The 20,669-nt window shown below is 47.8% G+C and overlaps 2 protein-coding genes across 3 annotated transcripts; one reads left to right on the forward strand and one right to left on the reverse strand.

Moving 5' to 3' along the window:
* Positions 1–107: 107 nt before the first annotated feature.
* Positions 108–19,467, reverse strand: GARIN5A (golgi associated RAB2 interactor 5A). Its single transcript, XM_083709976.1, has 5 exons — positions 19,308–19,467; positions 7,861–8,003; positions 6,623–6,807; positions 1,708–1,948; positions 108–343 (listed from the first exon to the last, which is right to left on the reverse strand). Exons 2-4 carry the CDS (start codon positions 7,942–7,944, stop codon positions 1,711–1,713), a joined length of 507 nt encoding a protein of 168 aa, XP_083566102.1. The 5' UTR covers positions 7,945–8,003; positions 19,308–19,467; the 3' UTR covers positions 108–343; positions 1,708–1,710.
* On the forward strand, positions 9,790–16,990 carry EMC10 (ER membrane protein complex subunit 10). 2 transcript variants are annotated; one of them, XM_083709876.1, is made up of 8 exons: positions 9,790–9,980; positions 11,262–11,328; positions 12,915–13,027; positions 13,853–13,957; positions 14,958–15,139; positions 15,687–15,780; positions 15,976–16,065; positions 16,820–16,990. In XM_083709876.1, the coding sequence occupies exons 1-7, from the start codon at positions 9,843–9,845 to the stop codon at positions 16,057–16,059; spliced, it is 783 nt and encodes a 260-aa protein (XP_083566002.1). In that variant the 5' UTR covers positions 9,790–9,842; the 3' UTR covers positions 16,060–16,065; positions 16,820–16,990. The 2 variants fall into 2 exon arrangements, with proteins under 2 accessions (XP_083566002.1, XP_083566001.1); XM_083709875.1 differs by lacking the exon at positions 15,976–16,065.
* Positions 19,468–20,669: the final 1,202 nt, after the last annotated feature.

Below are 20,669 nucleotides of genomic sequence, written 5' to 3' on the forward strand. Positions count from 1 at the left end.
TGACTAAAATTGTTTGGCAGGGCACAGCTGCGGAAGGGGATCCATGATTGAGTTTTGAGGCTGGTCTGAGGGGATGGAACGGCCAAAGATCAGCCGAGTAGACAGCATTTGTGTTCACTGGTTTTATTGTGTGTGTGAGGGGGGAAGAAACGGGGGTGCAGTCTCCTCCTTGGGCGTGTTGGGACGACTTCACATGAGGAGGAACGGTGTCTGGGGCCAGGCAGCCTGCCAGGGAGGGGGACCTTCCTCTGTATTAGTTTCGGGGGACAGATAAAAGAAATCCTTGCTTTCCCCAAGAGTCATTGTCTTCTTCATCACCTGGAGAACACGCTTTCTTTTCCTCCTGATACAAAGCACAAAGGAAAACAGAGAGAGGGGGAGACAGAGATGTAGGAGGCAGACGAACAATAGAGAAGATCCTAAAGCGCACTTGAGAAGTCGCAATTCCCCAGAAGCTATAATACTCTTAGGCCTAGCGATCCTTTGTTGACTGCCTGGCCATGGCCTATGGTTTGCTGGGCCTCAGAACTTGGAAGCTTCATCAACTGGTTCTTCAGAGTGGTCACAACTGGTTCCCAGAGTGGTGCTGGGAATTGTAGACCCTGTGAAGGGCCTTCTAATTACTCTCAGCATCCTTAACAAACTACAGTTCCCAGGATTCCTTGGGGGAAGTGGCAGTGGCGTAGCGTGGGTTGTCAGCACCCAGGGCAAGGCAAGTAATTTGCGCCGCCTAACCCGTGGATTTGCGCACCCTAACCCTAACCCCCAGATGTTGCGCCCAGTGTGGCTGGCCCCCCCTGCACCCCCCACGCTACGCCACTGGGAAGTGGTAAAGGAGTGCTTTAAATGCCAGGTGCGGATGTGAACATAGCCACTCCCAGACCCTCCAAGTGCCCCCATTTTCCAGGGACAATCCCAGATTTACAGAAACCGTCCCAGTTTCTGATTTGATCCTGGAATGTCCCGCTTTTCCGTAGGTCGTCCCTATTTTTATTGGAGAAATGTTGGAGGGTATGGAGTTATGCGACCCTCCAAGCCAAGGAGATAAGTAACTATCCAACCCTTAGAAGACATTTGAAGGCAGTCCTGTATAGGAAAGTTTTTTTAGTGTTTTAGAAGAAAAAGAAGAAGAGTTTGGATTTGATATCCCGCCTTACACTCCCTTTAAGGAGTCTCAAAGCGGCTAACATTCTCCTTTCCCTTCCTCCCCCACAACAAACACTCTGTGAGGTGAGTGGGGCTGAGAGACTTCAGAGAAGTGTGACTGGCCCAAGGTCACCCAGCAGCTGCGTGTGGAGAAGCGGAGAATCGAACCCGGTTCACCAGATTACCAGTCCATCGCTCTTAACCACTACACCACACTGGCTCTTTTATTATATTTTATATATGTTGGAAGCTGTCCAGAGTGGCTGGGGAAACCCAGTCAGATAAGTGGGGTGTTATTATTATTTATTATTATTAAATAAATAGGATGCCCCCATTTCAGAGAAATGTTGGAGGGTATGCACTCCCAGGCTCATTGCTGGTGGAGGACTTTCTGCACACATGCCACCTTCTGCCCAAAGGAGCAGCCACCGCTCTCCTCTGCTCTCTCCCCTGATGTCCCATCATCCCCAGGAATCTGGATGCTTCCTCGTTATTTGGTGCACCTGGTGAATTGGGACCCAGGGATCCGTTGGCTTGTTTGGGAAGCGAGCCAAGACTCACCTACTATTGTCTGCTGGGCCTCCGGCTCTGCTGGTTCACTTGCTCATAAGCGACTGGAGCGTCAGATTGGTGGAAGCGCAAGCGGTAGAGCAGCCGTACCCACTGCCCAAAGACATGCTCTTGTTTGAGGGGGTGTGCCAGAAGTTGCAGGTAAAAGGTGCGGCCGTTGGCCAGGCGGATTTTGAGCTGGTATCGCGTCTCGTCATGGATGTAGATCCGGACAAACTTCAAGGGCAGAAGCCTGGCGGAGGAGACGGAAGTGTGCTATTCAGGAGAAGGTAGTAAAGGGTAAAAGTAAAGGACTCCTGGACAGTTAAGTCCAGTCAAAGGCGACTATGGGGTTGCGTTGCTCATCTCGCTTTCAGGCCGAGGGAGCTGGCGTTTGTCCGCAGACAGCTTTCTGGGTCATGTGGCCAGCAGGACTAAACCGCTTCTGGTGCACGGAGGACCGTGACAAGTGCCAGAGCACACGGAAATGCCATTTACCTTCCTGCCACAGTGGTACCTATTTATCTACTTGCACTGGCAGGCTTTCAAACTGCTAAGTTGGCAAGAGCTGGGACAGAACAACGGGAGCTCACCTTGTCGCGGGGATTCGAACCACCGACCTTCCAATCGGTAAGCCCAAGAGGCTCAGTGGTTTAGACCAGTGTTTCCCAACCGGTGTTCCGCGGCACACTAGTGTGCCGCGAGACTTTGCCTGGTGTGCCGTGGGAGGGAGGCAGGCTCCATGTGCTTAGAGCAACAGGCTGCCGCCCCAAGCCTCGCGCGCCCGACGGGAGCTCCTGCCGGGTGCGCAAGGCTTGCAGACACTCGCCCGAAGCACAGGGAGCCCTCCGGAGGGCTCCCTGTGCTTCGGGCAACAGGCTGCCGCCCCAAGCCTTGCGCGCCTGGCAGGAGCTCCTGCCGGGCGCGCAAGGCTTGCAGACACTCTCCCGAAGCAAGGGGAGCCCTCCGTAGGGCTCCCTGTGCTTCGGGCAACAGGCTGCCGCCCCAAGCCTTGCCGCCTGGCAGGAGCTCCTGCCGGGCGCGCAGGGTTGCAGACACTCGCCCGAAGCACGGGGAGCCCTCCGTAGGGCTCCCTGTGCTTCGGGCAACAAGCTGCCGCCCCAAGCCTTGCGCGCCTGGCAGGAGCTGCTGCCGGGCGCGCAGGGTTGCAGACACTCGCCGGAAGCACGGGGAGCCCTCCGTAGGGCTCCCTGTGCTTCGGGCAACAGGCTGCCGCCCCAAGCGGCATATAGTCAATATAGGCACAGAGTTAATTTTTTAAACATTTTCTAATGGTGGTGTGCCTCGAGATTTTTTTCATGAAACAAGTGTGCCTTTGCCCAAAAAAGGTTGGGAAACACTGGTTTAGACCACAGCGCCACCCACATCCCTACAGGAGAAGGTAGGGTGAGACACCTGCTCCCCAAGACCCTCCTGTGGCACAAAAGGGCCACTCTCACATCAGTGCGGCAGCTCCGGAAATCAGGCCGTTGTCACCGGTTGCCATTCCACCTGGGTGCTCCCCGCTGCACTGTAGTCTCAGCTCAAAGTGCTGGTGGGGATCAATTTTTATTTGCTTTTAAACAAACACAATAGCCATTAAATACTTACCTAGCAGTGCCCTTGAGACTGACCCAGAAACTCCAGCAGGTGCAGAATGCCGCGATGAGACTCCTTACGGGGTTTTCACATTCACCCAGTGCTATACCAGTTGCACTAGCTCCCGGTGGAGCAAGATCAGATTTAAGGTGCTGATTTTAACCTTCAAAGCCCTATACGGCCTAGGACCCTCGTACCTACCTACCTTGTACCTGGTATGTCCCATGGAAGGCCTTACGATCTTCAAACAAAAACATCTTGGAGGTCCCAGGCCACACAGAGGTTAGGCTGGCCTCAATCAGAGCCAGGGCTTTTTGGGCTGTGGCCCCAGATCTGGTGGAACGCTCTGTCACAAGAGACTAGGGCCCTGCGGGACTTGACATCTTTCCGCAGGGCCTGCAAGACAGAGCTGTTCCACCAGGCCTTTGGCCAAGGCGCAGGCTGACCCCCTCCTTTGGTAATCCTCATAGATCTCTAGCCCAATGGTTGCCATTAATTTGATTTTGAATTGATTTTAGAATGAATTGATTTTAGAATTCTGTGTTACTTTTATTGTTGTTAGCCGCTCTGAGCCCAGCTTTGGCTGAGGACGGCGGGATATAAATAAATTATTATTATTATTATTACATCTAAGGGTGCTTGTTGTATCCATTGTCTTTAGAAATACACTTACACACTCAACATTCAAACATAACCTCTCCACTGAGAGTATTGAGTGGTTGGTATAACATGGTCTTGATTTGGGTCATTAACGTAGTTAAGGAAAGGGGCCCCTGTGTCTTGGAAGGTGTCTCTATTCAAGATGCCTTTAACTGCCCTCCTGCGTCTGGTGAGACACTTGGGCATCACTGTATCCCAGATATTATTCTCCCGTATATTCAGGGGTATTTCAGTTTGGATCTTCCGTTGCTCAGCTATTGCATATGGTGCTGTGGTCAGTAAGAAACCTAGTACACTAGTGCCTCGGTTTTTGAACAGCTTACTTCTCGAACATTTTGGCTCCTGAACGCTGCAAACCTGCAACTGACTGTTCCGGTTTGCAAACTATTTTTGGAAGCTGAATGTCTTCCACGGCTTCCGATTGGCTGCCAGTCAGAAGGCGCGCTTTGGTTTCCAAACGTTTTGGAAGTCAAACGAACTTCCGGAATGGATTTCATTTGACTTCCAAGGTATGATGATTGTAGTTCTCTGTGGTGCAGGGTGGAGCTTAAGTCTATGTCCAAAGATAGCAAGGCTAAGGCAGGATTTGGAGAAAGAGGTTGACCTGTAATTACAGTTATAATGGTTTACCTTAGTTAAGAGACTGTCTTTATCCATAGGGCCTTCTGAGAAGGCCCAGAAATGTCATCTTTGCCACCTGTACCCCAAGTCCTCTGAAACTGCTATGTACCATTGATCCATCTACCTCAGTCGTGAGGAACCTCCGGTCTGCAGGGTTTTTTAGATTCTATGTCTGGGTAACCAATAAGGTTCCCTCTGGTCCAATTAACTTCATTTCATTTATTATGTTTCTACTATCTATTTATTATGTTTCCAGTTTTCACCCGCGCGAGTTAACAGCTTACAAACAACAAATAATAATGACATAATGGAAGATCATGATCGCAACATAAATTGTATAAAATAATTAGCAAACTATCAGTGGAACAATTGCAAACCATCAGTAAAACAACCACCTTCTATAATACATTATTAAGAAAACACCCCTCCAGATGCTACATAGCACAGCCACAAGAAATTGTGAAATTCACAAAGCATTACAGCACTCATAATCCACAAAACGATATTAACAACCGTAACAAAAACAAAGTAAGGACTGTTGAATTCACACACTCCCCATGACTCATGTTCTTCCACTTAATTCATAGCCCATGAAAGCCTTTGCCACAGGAACTGTTCAGTCTTTAAAGCTCCACAGTTCTTTTTACAGAAACAGGATAACCTGAATATGTTGGTTGTATCCAGAATCTGTTTCTAAAGCATCTGCCTGGGGTTGTTTTCCTGAACACACTCAGAGAAAAGGCTGGAGAATTACTCTGAGCATGTGCAGAGGATCCTGACACACAACTGAAACCAGGCTCTGTCCATCTAAAGCAGTGATAGGGAACTTGTGGTCCTCCAAATGTGGTTGGACTAAAACTCCCACCAGCCCCAGGCAGCACAGCCAAGTACTATTTATTTTAGTTATTTATTCGATTTATATACCGCCCTTTATTAAAAGATCCCAGGCCAGTGTACCACATTAAGATCATATTTTATGGAGCATAATAACAACAACATAATACAGACCTTAATAATAGACAGCATACTAATAAAAAATGATTTTATTTTATTTTTACTTTTAAAAACTATTATTTATTTTTAATATTCTTTCTTTTCTGCTATTGCTATTATTTTTACTCTTTTTGGTTGGGAGCTGCCTAGAGTGTCTGGGCCAACGCAATCAGATGGGTGGCATATAAATTTATTATTATTATTATTACTACTACTCCTACTACTATTACCATTACTACTATTATTATAATAACAGCCCTCTGCCCCACATTTAACAGGCCATAGATTATTTAATGGCCAAAGGCCTGGGTAAAGAGGAATGTTTTCGCCTGGCGCCTAAAGACATGCACAGTGGTACCTCTGATTGCGAATGGGATCCGTTCCAGAGGCCTGTTTGCAACATGAAAAGAGCACAACCCGCAGCAGCGCGTCTGCGCACGTGCGGATTGCAATTCACCGCTTCTGCCCATGCACGTGACGTCATTTTGCGCGTCTGCGCATGCGCGAGTGGCGATACACGGAAGTAACCCTTTCCGGTACTTCCGGGTCACCGCGGGACGTAACCTGAAAGAACGTAACATGAAGCGGACGTAACATGAGGTATGACTGTAATGATCTTGCCAGGTGAGCCTCTCAGAGGACAGCATTCCACAGATGGGGAGCCACCACAGAAAAGGCCACCCTCTGAGCATCTCAGAGAGAGGGGGGAACACAAAGAATGACAAGCACAGTGCCTGGGGAGAGGCGTCCGTAGGTACATAACTAGGTTATGCTGGGAGTCATCTGGCAGGCCACAGGTTCCCCATTCCTGGTCTATGGTAAGTGGGTAGGGTTACATTATCTGGAAGCAAAACTTCCAGGCAGCCTCGAGATTCCAGACCTTCTCTACGCCTCCTACACCATGATTTAAGGTGGAACCCTAGGAACACAGGCTTGAAAACAGAACAGTGTCTTAAATGCAAAACCCACTGGAACCTTTGGGACTTACCTCTGAGTTATAGGGATGCTCCAGGGCTGGGCAGCAAGTGCTGTGGGTGCTGAGAAAGGGACTTACCCAAAGAGCTGCAGCTCATCGTCGGGGCCTGGCGATGCTTCAGGATTGGGACACTCGCACTGGTACTGCCCTGTTAAGCATGAGCCGGGTCGGGCCAGCAACATGAGATCTGGCAGCTCCAGGCTTGGGCTGGTGGCAGCAATGCCCACGGTCACCCTGTTGGCTATGTCTCCTGTCTTGGTAACCTGGGAAGAGAGAGACTCCCTTTCTCATGCCTTCACAGCAACTGTCGCTAAAGAACATATTAGGGCGGCATTCACATCAGGACTATTAAAAGCAAGGAAAAGAGACATCTGGTCCTCCCAAACTTCAGGGAATTCCCCAAGCACTTAGTAGCAGCTGAAACACAGGCGAGGAAACCCAGTGGTGTAATGTGTATGGGGGGGGCATAGGGATGGTTGCCCTGGGCGCAAAATTGGGTGCAAGATTTCTCTATGCAAAGCAGGAAGTGACCTCTCCAGACAACAGAATGGATCTTATTTTCTTATCTCTGTGGCTGCAATCTCCTGGGTGACGCAGATGCTTTTTTTAAAAAAAAAACATTTCTAAATTTTACAAAAATAAGGTAAAGGACCCCTGGACAGTTAAGTCCAGTCAAAGGAGGCTATGGGGTGTGCGATGGTATGAGCTCCAAAAATATAAGACAATTAGTCAAACATTTTTGAATATTCTTTCCCTTGGTAATCAACTTCCCTTCCACCCTTCCGTGGTTTCCTCAAATTATCTATTACTGCTGCATATTATAATTATTACATACCTTCTTTTCTCCATCTTATTCTCAGAGTAACTTTTTCAAAAATCCACATGATGTATTTATGAATTTTATGTACTTAGAATCATTATAATCCTGAAGATCATAAAATATGTTGTGGAGAGGAAAAGTGCCATCACCCAGCCTGTATTGTAATCCTACACATATTTATGTAGATGAATCAGTTGATGAACCAACTGCAACACATTTGACCAAGCTTTTTTTTAGTCAAGTGGGCCTGCCAGGGTTATATCAGTGGTGTTTGGTGGGGTGGAAAATAGGGAAGCCAACAGTAGGCGGAACCAACTAATTTGCTTTGTCCCCCCCACCCTGCTGAATTCTACAAGGGCAGCCCTGAGAGCTGACAGGCTGAGCCACCCACTGCATTGGCTCTTAAGTATGAAGCAGGCAGGTGTATTTGGCTGATAGCAGACCTGGGTTTGCTCTAATGGGGCAGCCTCCACTGCGAGTCAAGTACCGAACTCACCTGCATGAAATTGCTTTCAAACAGGGGACAATCCTTCAGCAAGCCATATTCCCCGGTAGCTAGGCACCTCTGCAGGTCTCCCATTCCAAAACTTGGGACATCCAGTGGGCACAAAAGCGGTCCGGGCTACTGCAGCCTAGAACCTGTTTGGAGAAGGAGGAGGATATGGGGAAAGTCTGAAAGTGCCAAGAAATCCTATTCTGGTGTTTTATTTTAATGTTTAAAATGTTTAAAAGTACTTTTCCAAAAAAACAAAACAGAAACCAGAGTCCTTTTTGTTGGGGATAATTCAGATGGAAATTCCCAGGTGTCAATAAAAGTTATTTATGTATGCCAATACTGCGGACCGTGTTTTGTTTCCAAAAAATGGAAAATGAACAAGATCCTAACTAAAAAAGAATAGCAACTTAAGACTGATGAAATATGTGCAGCTTGCGGACCTAACATATAGAATAAGAGAACAAGAAGAACATATGTTTAAAGAAGACTGGAAAATGTTTATTGAATATATAGGAAATAATTGTGTACAGATGTGAAAATCTTAGCAGCGTTAAGATAAATTCAACAGTGTAGATGAGTTTTGATGGATGTAATAATGGAATACAGTACTGAATGGTTTAGTTTATGTAAAATATGCAGGGATTTATGTTATGCTGAAGGAAGGTGCTACAATGCAAAATGAACCATGGAAAGAGAAGGGAAGTCCATGATATTTTAAGGTTGTTTCAATGAATATTCTAAAATGTGAAACACAAAAATTAATAAAAATTATAGAAAAGAAAAGAAGGGGGAAAAAGAAATTCTATTCTGGTCACAAAAGACAATTGGGAAACAAAGTCAGCTTTTCAACATTGCAATGTATCACCAGCCAAACATCACAATATGGTGAGACATTGCGATGTTGAGAAGCGGAGGGAGGAACAATTGTGGAAAAACTGATTCTGAAACCCCTAAAAATGCAGCTGGTGCCTGAATTCATATGCAGCAAGGACAGAAGCAACAGAAATACAGACAGTAGCCCCTTCTGTCTCGATTTTCATCTGATTGACCAGACATCGGGGAAACCGCAGACTGCTCCCCAATCATCAGTGGCTAATGCTGGGCAAAATAAATAAATAAATAAATAAATAAATAAATAAATAAATAAAAGGAGAGTAATAAAGGGCTCATTGCTCTGCAAGGCAGTAGAGGAGGCAGCATGTTGATGCACAAAACCCCCCATTTGTTCTTTCTCCTCCCCCCCAAAAAGAATTTGCCTCAAGCAGGGCCTGATTTAGGTTTGCTGAGGCCCTAAGCTACTGAAGGTAATGGGGCCCTTTATATGACCAGCTGTCCTTTGTCAACAACAGATTGTCGCTGTTTTGGTGTGTTGAATATATGCTATATGGTAATTTATGGACCTAATAGGTATCTAAAGCCATTTGCACATGCAGAATGTAGGCAGCCTATATCTAGAAATGAGCAAACCAGTGATATTTCAGGGAGCAGGCTAGCAGGTGGGGCCCATGACTTACATCAGAGGAGCCTACACAACATAAAACACTGTTGCTGTATGTAGGTTTTATTTTATTTAGTTTTTTAACTTATATTTTGGAAATGTACATCTATTTTTTTTCCTTAATTTTTTTTGGGGGGGTCCCAAGAGAGTGGGGCCCTGAGCTATAACTTGTTTAGCTTATATGTAAATCTGGTACTGGCTTCAAGTCAATAGGATCGCAGCCTAAATAGTGCACATTTATTGGGAGGCGACAGGTTCCCCTCCGCCGCCACCTGTTCTGCGTCCACCCAACAAGCTTCCCGCCTTTTTTTAAAACCGGGGAGGAGGTCCAGCCCCTGCGCGCACGCGCGCGAGAGCCAAACCTTCGGCGGCCTCCGATTGGCTCTTCTCGACTCGCCGAGACGCCTCGGTTAACCCACGCCTGCTCCTCCTCCCATAGTGCCTTGCGGCCCGCTCCGTCACGTGACAGGGGGAAAAGGGAGCAATGGCCGCCGTGGGGGCCGCTGGAAGGCCCTCCCGCCTCTCCCTCCCGGTTTTCCTCGCCCTCCTCCTCCTGCTGTCGCCGCCGTTCCTCGCCCGGGCCGCCGGACCCGGGAGCTGCCGGGGGGAGTCTGGCCTCAGAGTGAGTCTCCTGAGGGGTGGGTAATTAATATGCAATGAGGGCCGAGCGGGGATTGGCTGCCGGGAGACCGGCTGATTAGTATTCAAGAGCGTCTGCCGGGTCAGAGGAGAAGCCTGCTTAGTCCTGCGCTTGGCTTCGTACGGCGGCCAGCCAGGGGCCCTCGAGAAGCCCCATAGGCAGGACACGGGGGCAGCGGCCCTCTCAGAGCTGCATACGCACCACGTACGCTTAATCACGTTTCCCCTCCACGCACCCCAAAGAATCCTGGGAACTGTAGTTTTCTTAACTTCCAGACCCTTACTACAGTTCCCATTGTAAAGCATGGTGTGCTTTACAATGTATAGTGTATACTGTATACAGATAGATTCTGGAGGTAACATAGAGCTACAATGACTAGTAGCCTTAACTCCCATGAATTTGTCTAGCCCCACCCCACGTTTGGATCTGCGCCAGGTTGTGACTGTTGCAGTGTCTTGTGGCAGTGAGTTCCAGAGGTTTTAGCTTTCTTCTTTCTGAGGAAGTACATTGTTTTGCCCGTCCTGAAAGTCCTAGCATTCAGCTTCATCGGAGGGCTTGAGAAACTTGGTTGGCTGATTTGAGTGTTATAAGAGAGGGAAAACAGCCTCTCTTGTCCGCTTTCTCTTCAGACGTAATGAGCTCCTGCTTAGAAATGAGTTCCACAGGGTGTGGTTGGCATCACCAGGTTGGGACAGGTGAATTTCCAGTGACTTGAACTGGCTGCTGTGGGGCTAGAGGTGTTTTTCTTTGCACTTAGCAGAACTTTTACCTAATAAAGTCTGTGTCATACTTCTTGCAAGTCACTTAAAATGGGTGGAAAACCTGTTGCATACACACTATAACGTCTCAAGTGGCATTTTATGCATCTGAAGTGAGCATTGGTCTAAAAAAGTTTGTCACAATGAATCAGTCTTTTAGGTACTATAATATTTAGTTTTATTTACATGTCATAAATCTGCTTTTTCTGGCATTGACCATTGTTTTCACCCAGAATGAAAGTATCAGTATTTTGTAATCGGTGTATGCGACCAAATCTCTGAGAGTCTGTTCCCAAGCAAGACATGCTGTGTATACTGGCATAGAGAAGCTTTGTTGTATTTGCTTCATGGCAATCAACAGTGTGCTCTTTAAGAAAGTAGGTGCCAGGCCTGTTAAATAGTTATACATGTGGGAAATGGGAAAGAACAGGGGCACAGCAGAGGATGGGGACAGAAGCCGAAAGAATATCAGAATCACTCTCTGATCTACCTTTGTTCCTTCCAGCCAGGTGAGGCCCGTGACACTGAGGCCTGTGGACTGAACCTGCAGCTGGAGCATTCATTTGAGTTGGGTGAGTTGATGGGTTAGGAATGGACCCAAGGGTTTGTGAAGCCTGATTAGGCAACATACCCAGGGTGGGTGAAGGTTCATGGCATCAGGCTCATCCACAACCTACACACGCTCAGCTGAATGTCTATATTGTATAACCATAGAATTGTAGAGTTGGAGGGGATCCCAAGGGTCATCTAGCCCAACCCCCTGCAATGCAGGAATCTCAACTAAAGCATCCATGACAGATGGCCATCCAACCTCTGCTTAAAAACCTCTGATGAAGGAGAGTCTACAACAACCTGAGGGAGTCCGTTCCATGTGTTCATAAATGTATACATGTGGGGATCTTTTTATTTGTGTGCAGTTGTATGCATGTGGCTCACCTTGGATATTTTGTGATAATGGTGGCTTGGCATTGCAGAATTATTATGAGATTCCTGGTCTGATGGCCCTACTGGGTTCAGGAAGCGTGCATTTTGTTCATTAATGTGGGTTTTGGGGAGATTTTCCCTAATTTGCATGAGGTAGTAGGCATTGGGGAATTTTCAGTTTACTTTGGGGGGGAAATCTGATATCCCAGAAAGTGATTTGATTTAGTATGCTTATTTTACTTGTAAACATAGCTAAAAGTTTTGAAACTGCCAGGCTTGGCTGATGCATTTGAAGTTGGCATCAGTTCACTATTACTAATGAACTGATGGAACAGGAAAAAAAATCCATTAAAAAACGAACCCCCACACATTGCTGCTTCTGCTGTTGTGTCCCTCCCAGATACAAGCTTGGAATTTATCTCCTGCCACAGGCGATGTTGGGTGTAAGTCACCCCTAATGTTGTATGTGAAGCAGAAGAGGAAGAGATTACTTTGTAGATGGATTTTGCTTTGGGTATGACAAGTGAGGCTTGAGAAGGCCTTCTCCTTCAGAATGTGGGATCTAGTCCATGAAAGCATAAATCATAACTTTCCTCTTCCATGCACTCTTGCAAAACCCTGGCCCTTGTCCATTCCGTTTCCCCCAGCAGTACTGTCACTAGAAAGCCTTGAAGTTTCCCAGGCTAGCTGAGAGGAGGGAAAGCCCTGTCCCCTCTATTCTGTTCCCAGTTCCTGGGAAAGGTGAAGGGAAGCACCCCTGCCCTCAATTGGGGCAACTGCTTCATTGAGGAAGTATTAAAGAAGAGTCCATCTGCAGCTGTCCAGCACATTCACTTTCACCCAAGAATTTTTGACTACATTTGTCTTCCAGAAATAGAAGTTCCTAAAAAATTCGTGTTTTAAAATCCACCAAGCAATTTCTTGTTTCAGTCTTCAACAGTGCCTGCCTATGTAAACTCTTATGTGCGCACCTGTTCTCTGTTTGTGTTGCACTGGGGTCTAGATTGTGTTGGTAGGGCTTGGCTTGATAGTTGTGTGCATTCCACCTCTGAAGGGACAGAGATGTGTCGCACCAGTGGATTTCTGATGGGAGGTCTAGTTGGAACTAAGACGCTTGGGATCTCCAGATCTGGGCCTTGCTGGTCAGGAGGTATATACAGAAAGAGGCATGGGATTCATCCTACAGGAGTTTGACCGTGATCCAGGGCCCTGTGGGATTTTCTTTCTCTTTCAGATGACAGCATCCGGTTCAAAAAGCGGGGCACCCTCTTGTGGAGTGTGGGCCCCGACTCCAGCCTCTCACTAAGCCAGAAGCAGTTGTCTGAGGAAGAGCGCAACAAACTCAGGGTGAGTGTGGGTGGAAGAGGAGAAGCCTTGCCTTCACCAGGAGAAGCAGTCTCAGTTAGCTAAGGGGCACTTTGAAAGAGAGTGACTTTCTTCTAGTGAGGGTGACTCATGGATGGAAGGGGGACTTTGGTGATGCTGCACTTGGAGTGTGTGTTGTGCGCCATGCACCTGCCAGCTACCAGCAGGATAGTGTGTCTTCTTCTTTGACGATCGCTCGTAGCCAAGTAAGATTGTCTTCCATAAACACAGTTTTAACAGTGAGTCCGTAAGTGACTGTGGAGGCCAATTCTGGATCCACACATCCTTCCACAATGGGGACATAGGTTTCTGGGCGGGAGTTGATCACGGTGAGGGTTTGCCAAGTGTGCCTTCCTCTTAGTGCGTTTCTCCCTTTCGTCCTGAGTTCGAGCGTCTTCAAAGCCCATGACACCTTGGTAAAGGCTGTTTTCCAATTGGAGCGCTTGCAGGCCAGTGTTTCCCAGTTGTTGGTGTTTATGCTACATTTTTTATGGTGGCTGTGCCTCTGAAACAGAATTGTAGCATCCCAAGGACCCTTTTTTTTAAAAGGAGCAGATTTCTGTCTCTTCCTGATAGAAGTTTGTAAATACTTCACTTTCCCATTATTTCCTTCTGTATGTTTTTAAAGGCTCTAAATTACTATCTGAAAGCAAAATAAGCCATGCAGAACTAATCAAATGTATTCCAATACCATTGAGTTTTGATTGTGCAACCTTGATATGGTTCCTTTAGCTGGGGTGGGGTTTGGGGGAGTTGGGCTCCTTGTGCTTTCTTTCTCCTTATGTGTCTCTTCTCCACAAACTCCAGGAAGTGGCAACAGAGGGTGGGATGTACCGTGTGCGGATCCCACGACGGCCCCTAGGCAGCATGGAGGAGGCTGGAGTTGAATACGTCACCTCTTTCATCCGAGCGGTGAGTGCCATTCATGGGGAACCCTGGGCAGGGGTCCTACTTTTCTGCATGTAGAGAGTGCAGATGGAGAAGCTGAATTCTGCCCAGCATTTTGGACCGACATCACCTCTTTGCCAGAATACCCACAAACGGGTGGATTTCTTTCTCAGATATATACACCTGCCTGGACTTTACAGTCGGGTAGAGGTGACTTCTTAGCAGCACTGTAGGCAACATGTGAGAGGGCATCCTCAATACTGACACTCAATTTTGGAGCCCCCTCCCTTCACAGATTGCACTGGCACAAACCCTGATGGGCTTTCAGTGCCAGGCAAGAAAACGTTTTCGCTCAGGCCTTTGGCCACACTGAATGTGGAGTTGCATAGCCTGCCCCTCTTTGCCCCATTGAATTATTGTATGTGAAGATGAGCCTATTGTTTTACAGGTTTTCTGTACTTGGTTTTCATTGTGTATTACGTGTTTACATTTTACACTGTATCCCGCCTTGGAATTGTTTTAAGGAAGAGCGGTCTAAAAACTTGCTAAATAAGTATCTAGCCTAGGCACATGACAGCTTTGGAAGTGGTTGAGGGTACATGTATCTTTTGTGGGGGTTTGAGAGAGGGAGAGCCAGAAATGTGGGGAAACATTGGCTTGGTTCCTAAGTTAGAAACTTGTCTGTGATGCTTCCTAAAGGCGCTAGGGGGCTGATTTGGCTCCAGAAGAAAGGAACTCCTTCCTTGTTGGCACAGCTACCAAGAACCCAACTCCCACATGCACTTGGGGTTTGATCATTATTATCCTCTAATCTTAAGAATGTGGCAGAACGTAGGAAGACAGTGGCCAAGTTCAAAATGAGTCTGTCTCTGGACAGAGCATTGCCTGTTGTGGGCTCCATTTACTCACCACCAGTGGTTTTTTAGCTGAGCCAAGGAAGGCCAGCTTGCGTCCATCGCTTGTTTGCGTTGGAGAAAAGGGTAAGATGGTCAACAACTTCTGTCTGTCTTCCCCTTCCTTGCAGTGCTCCATGGTGGAGTCTCATCTGTCAGACAGGCTGACTGTTCACACGGATGTCGCTGGCAACATCATTGGTCTCTCCATTGTCACCATGCCCAGTTCCTGCCATGGGGCTGAGGTGGAAGATGTGGACCTGGAGCTCTTCAATACCACCGTCCTCCTCCAGCAGCCCATACCAGCAGCTGTGTGAGTCTCTGTGTGCAGTTAAGGTGGGGCTGGCAGCAGGGGTTCTGGTAGGCCGTGAAGTAGGTAACGAATGCATGGCACTCACTGCCACAAGATGTGGTGATGGACACTTGCTTAGATGTCTTGTATAAATGAGGGGAGGGACTGCAGAACATTGCTTTGTGTATTATTAATATTATTACTTGGTCCATGGAGAAAACTGTACAGTGGTACCTTGGTTTGCAACCGTTTTGGATTACAACCATGTCAAACCCGGAAGTGCGTGTCCCTTTTTTGGGTTACAACCCCCCCTTTTTTGGGGGGAGGCCCAATTGGTGAAAGCGTGCCTTGGGTTACAACCTGTTTTGGTTTACAACCGGACCTCCGAAATGGATTATGGTTGTAAACCAAGGTACCACTGTATTGAAATGTGTTGGGCATATCACATGTTGTAATAATAGTCCATTTATTTTTAGCAGCAGCATGAGGATTTGCACCTCCCTCCGCTCGCTCTCTCTCTCTCTTTTCTGGCTTTGACTTCTTTTTTGCATTTTGCTTTCTTCCCCAGCCCTGAGACGGCAGCGTTTATTGAACGCATGGAACAAGAGCAGGCTCAGAAAGCCAAGAATCCGCAGGAGCAGAAATCTTTCTTTGCCAAATATGTAAGTGGGGGTGGGGAAGAGCAGCTGCCCAGCTCCTCCCTTCTCTTCCTCTCCCCTCCATACAAAAATACAGAATAAGTTCAGGAGTCCGACTGCTGGCTTGACTCTGAATCTGGTCAAAGCACTGCTCTTGGGTGAGGGTGGAGGGCGATCCCTGCTCCCTACTCTGATATCTGTTCTCCCCAATCCCTGCAGTGGCATTTAATTCTGGGCGGGGCAGTGCTTCTCCTAGCAACCAGCTCTGCAACGGCCCCTCGGGAGCCAGGACGACAGCCCTGAGCAAAAGTAAAGCCACACTCAGCTCATCTTGCTTCCACCTTCCTCCTGCACACCTTCAATACTTTTCGGTGCTCCCCTTTCTCCCTCCCTCCCACACCCTCGCCAATATCTCCCTGAAAGGACACCCCCCCCCCCCACAAAAAAGGCCTTTCCAAGAACAGCCAAAGCCTTCAAAAGCTTGTTGCCATGTTTTGTTTTGATTTCATTTACCTACCACTTGCCCTGCTTGAGTCAAGAAACATGCCTTCTCTGCCTGGTTGGATAGCTAACTCTTTGTGAAAAGAAAGCCAGGCTCATTTTATGGAAATGGGAGTCTAGCCCTTCCTCTGTGTCCTTTTCCGTTTCGTCCTGCCAGGCTCTCGCTCCCCTGCACCCCACCAAAGCATGGTAGAATCAAAATTCCCTATTTCTGGTGGAAGGTCCTTCCTACTTCATGAGCACAACCCCCTTTCCACTGGCTGTCACGGAGACTTAACCATTTTTAATCCCTGGTGGTGGGAATCTTGTGATTGGGATTTGGAAAAAGGGACCGTGTCTGCGTGCCGTTGGGGAGGGAGGGATACAAAACACAGAATGGCGTTTTGGTTTTCAAGTGAACTCTCTTCCGGAGGCGAAGTGGCTGATGGGGGTGGGCAGACCTTGAGGGTGGTGGGGGCACTTGTTGCCATTGCCCAGGAGGAGAATTCAGGGAAGGGACAGGTGCATTGCACAGGAGGGAGAGCCTCTTTTCAGCTGCAACCTCTTTCTCTTTCTCCCACAGTGGATGTACATCATCCCCATTGTTCTGTTCCTCATGATGTCTGGAGCACCTGACGCGGGGGGACAAGGAGGGGGCAATGGAGGCAGTGCCGGGGGAGGGGGGCGGTGAGGGGAACCTGCCTTTCCTACGTTGTGGGAAGTAATCGTGTAAATAAATAATATTGGAGGAAAATGGCATCTCTCCTAGTTTTGATTTGTGGGGGAGCAGGGCCAGGATCGATCATGAAATAAGTGCCGCTGGAGTTTGAGGGGAAATGCCAGTTTGCCCTCCTGTCAACCCAGGTAGATTCGCTCCCAAGTAACCACACCATTGTGTCCCTGGGCACTCTAATATTTATGTCCGAGTGACTCAAATTTTGCCTTCAGGATTCAGAACAGGAAATGGTCATCTGACCAAGCCCTGCAGTTGAAACTGCCCACAATTCTAGACTGTTTTATCCCTGAAAACATGAGGACTAGGAGCTTGCTGGGTTAAAAAAAAAAGATTGTAGAAGATATTTGTAGGATGCCTTTGTTACTAGCAGAGGAGATGAGGCTGAAAAAAGTAGTACAGGGAAGAGATGTATAGGTGGAATCAATAAGTTACAGCTGGCTCTCCTGATAATACTGAAAACAAAAGGAACAACCGAGAGCATGCTCAAAATAACCCAGTTACCAGGTGCCACAGCTCTGTCTATGGAACCGAGTGTGTTTTTGCCAATTCCCGTCCTGACAAGGAAAGAGGTGGATTCAAGCCATCCGCTTCTGTGCATTTTCTAGAGCAAGGATTCTCAAACTTTCCATGCCGACCTGCCTGAGATGGCTAAAGATTACTGGGATTGTCAGCCACAAACTGGTAGTGTAGGGCACAGCCGGTCACAAAATGGAGGCAGGTGGAGGCAGATTTGGGCATAAACTAGCAATGACCAGCATCATGCCGTTATCTAATCTATTGAATTTGCTATAGATTATTTGCCATAGTGGTTTCCTTGTGGTAAGGAGTTTCATAATTAAGCTTTTCTCAAGCCAAGCACAGGCATTCACTCTGGGAGTTTTGCGATGCAGCTTCGACATTTTAGGCAGAATTTGCTCACCCCAGGGCCCTAATTAGAGAAGTGTAGTCTTTGCTATTTTCCCCTTTCTGTGTGCCTCTCAAAGTAATTTTTAGCCGTCACCTGTAGCTTCTGCTTTCGCTTCCTAAGAAAACAACAACCTTGCCCATTTCATCCATCCTCTCTGGTCCTTTTACATTCACGACCTCCCATGGCAGCCCCTGTAATCCTCTTCCCTTTCTCTTCCCGGTTTGGTGGTGGTGAGTATTATTTTATCAATAATACCTTTCTATCTCACATTTTAATTTCCTTTAACACTTCCGGCCCTTTCTCCTGAGAAGGGGGGAACCTCCCTGCCTCTGAACCTCTCTCTGTTGGCTACCTTTGCTCAGCATGTAAGGAGTGGCTCTTGCTGGCATTAGTTCAACCAAAAGGCATTGGCAGGGCTAGAGAGCAGGGCAGGCAAGGAAGAAGTACTGTGCCGGCTGTGCCACTGAGGCCCACTGGTTGGAAAAACTGTCCTAGAGGTCAGGGGCAGAGATGGGAACTGCTCTCGCTGGACTTAAATCCCAATTGAATCTTGGATGCTGTTTGTTGCAGGCAAGGGCAGGAAGTATCCAGCAGAAGAGTCAGTAGTTTTTTTTTCTTTCAAAAAGTGGCTCTGGGAGTTTACCTTCCCATCTATGTGAATGGGCTCATTTCTACCATGGGCCTCATGCTGCTGCTTTACTGAGCCTGGCTTTGGCAAGTGGCCGGTGGGAAACACTTCATTTGCTTTGGCAGCAGCATCAACCGTTGCTGGTTAAAGCGGCCTCTGTAAGAAGGCAGCCTGTCTCTTTATGAGCAGGGGAACAAATCAGCTATGCAATGTTGCCTTCACCCTTTAGTTTCCCAGGCTGGCCTATAAGGTCAATAACCCATTCCTAATAGGCTCCTGCCCAACCTTGCGTCAAACACTCAGTAGGCAGAACATTCAGCTAGATGGATGAAACATCTTGGAGAAACTTGCAGACTTGATGTCTGGCTTTGAGTGGAGCTGGTGTGCTTGTTTAATCAGGAACTTTGTCTCCTCCTCCATTGAGTCATGCTAGATTTTGTGGCTGGAATGTGAAGTGCTACTTCCTTGGAACACTTTGAATGCCCCGGTCCCTTATGTGAGGAATGTGCATCGACAAAAAGGTGAAGAGCCAAGGGCCAAGATAGCAGTAACAGCTTCCTCGACGCTACAGCCAACTAAGGCAAGGCAGAGAGCAGGGCCTTTCTGCACCATTGCCAGATAGTTCCAAATATTCCAGGTTAGTTGCCTTGTAGTAGTTAAGAGAGGGAGGATATTATAGGTATTATAGGTAAGACAGGCACACAGTAAGTCCCTGTTGCTTGTTGGGCAAAATGAGCCACTCCCAGTTCTTAGCAACTACCGTAAACCATATGAGCGCCGGCCGAGACTTTCCTGCCTACCTGTTACGACCCAGAACCCAGAACGCATGGATCCCCCGTTGTGGTGGTCCTGGCCGGTGTTCTTCCATGCTGCGTCCCTCACGATTGTGGGTCACTCTTGTGGCCCAGCTGGGCTTCCTGTAGCTTCCTGTCCCTGTGTTGCCACAGCAACAACAAAGGAACAGAACTTGGGAGTGGGGAGGAGTTCTAGAATGTGGGATGCACAGGAAGGCAAACGCAGAAGGTATTTGGCTTCCTAGGGGGTGTGGCCTAATTGTGGAGCTTGGACCCAGAACTCTTGGGAACAGGAGGGTCGTGTGACTGAATGTGGGGATGAGAGCTTGGAGCTGTGTGAAGGAGAGTCTGTGAAACAGATTGGGCTAGAGTTAGGAGTCAAGCCAAGGCCCCATGTCTGTTTAATATGGCGAGTAGGCTATGAGCCTCCACACAGCTAGTATCTTACCCCAACAGTCTGCCTGGAATAAACTGAAGGACTGCACTTTTGCTTGTATTGTATAATTCTGCTTCCAAGGCGGTTCACTGGGGCAGTTGTAGGAACTGGTGAGTTGGATGCAAGCCAAGGGGGTGATTAAAATGCCCCTATGGAAGGAAGTGAATGCTGTGCAGGGAGTTTTACTTGAGGGGTTTTTCAAAAAAACTTTTTTGGATGCATGAGGTTTCAGCTGATGTTGCTCATGTGTCCCTGAGCTTTTCTTTGCATCACCGGACCTAGAAACCAGAGGAACTTTTGTTCCCTGCAGAGGAAGGCCAAGGCATTTAGGCTGCTGATTCTGCAGTCCTGCACCTGCAACTACGTAGCCTGCCCCATTTCTCTTCGGCAGGCTCCAGACTGCTGCACTTTAAATAAAGATAACCAGCTGCAGCAGCAGCACATCTCTCCTGCTCATAGCTGTGACGGATTCTGCAACTTGGGCGCTCCACTGGGCAAGAATGATGAATAGTGGGTTTCTATTCTTTTTCACGTAAGCAGTGCTTGTGTTTTAGGACAAAAGGAAGAGCCTGCTTGCGGATGCAGGGTCCAATGGACTCTACTCTGCCATAGAGAACCCCAGTCTTTTCCCTTCTTGCTGATTTAAGTACATTCAGACTCTACCCACTGGGATCAGAGAAGTATTGATCTGTTGGTCTAGTGGGATCTCCAGCTCCTTTGCTAGCCCAGCTTCCTGAGCCCCTTGTCCTTGGAACAAGACAAGGTCAAGAACTGAACTACCTTACAACTGTTTTATTTATATCTGACCCGAAGAGTCCTTACTGAGCCCGATTCCTTAACATTGCAATGCAGGCAGCGTCAGGGCACCATTTACAAGGCCAGCTTTTGTAAGTAAAACCCCAAGAGGGGGCTGGTAGCGGAGGGACAGAGAG

This window comes from Podarcis gaigeae, assembly GCF_964106915.1.
Source record: "Podarcis gaigeae genome assembly, chromosome: 13".
NCBI classification, from domain to species: Eukaryota; Metazoa; Chordata; class Lepidosauria; order Squamata; family Lacertidae; genus Podarcis; species Podarcis gaigeae.

Coding starts and splice junctions, on each gene's coding strand:
- GARIN5A (XM_083709976.1), bottom strand. CDS start 7,944: ATGGGAGACCTGCAGAGGTGCCTAGCTACCGGGGAATATGGCTTGCTG. Junction 6,808..7,860: donor TTGAAAGCAATTTCATGCAG/GTGAGTTCGGTA, acceptor CTCTCTTCCCAG/GTTACCAAGACAGGAGACAT. Junction 1,949..6,622: donor GATGAGCTGCAGCTCTTTGG/GTAAGTCCCTTT, acceptor CTCCTCCGCCAG/GCTTCTGCCCTTGAAGTTTG.
- EMC10 (XM_083709875.1), top strand. CDS start 9,843: ATGGCCGCCGTGGGGGCCGCTGGAAGGCCCTCCCGCCTCTCCCTCCCG. Junction 13,958..14,957: donor TCACCTCTTTCATCCGAGCG/GTGAGTGCCATT, acceptor CCTTCCTTGCAG/TGCTCCATGGTGGAGTCTCA. Junction 15,140..15,686: donor CAGCCCATACCAGCAGCTGT/GTGAGTCTCTGT, acceptor TTTCTTCCCCAG/CCCTGAGACGGCAGCGTTTA.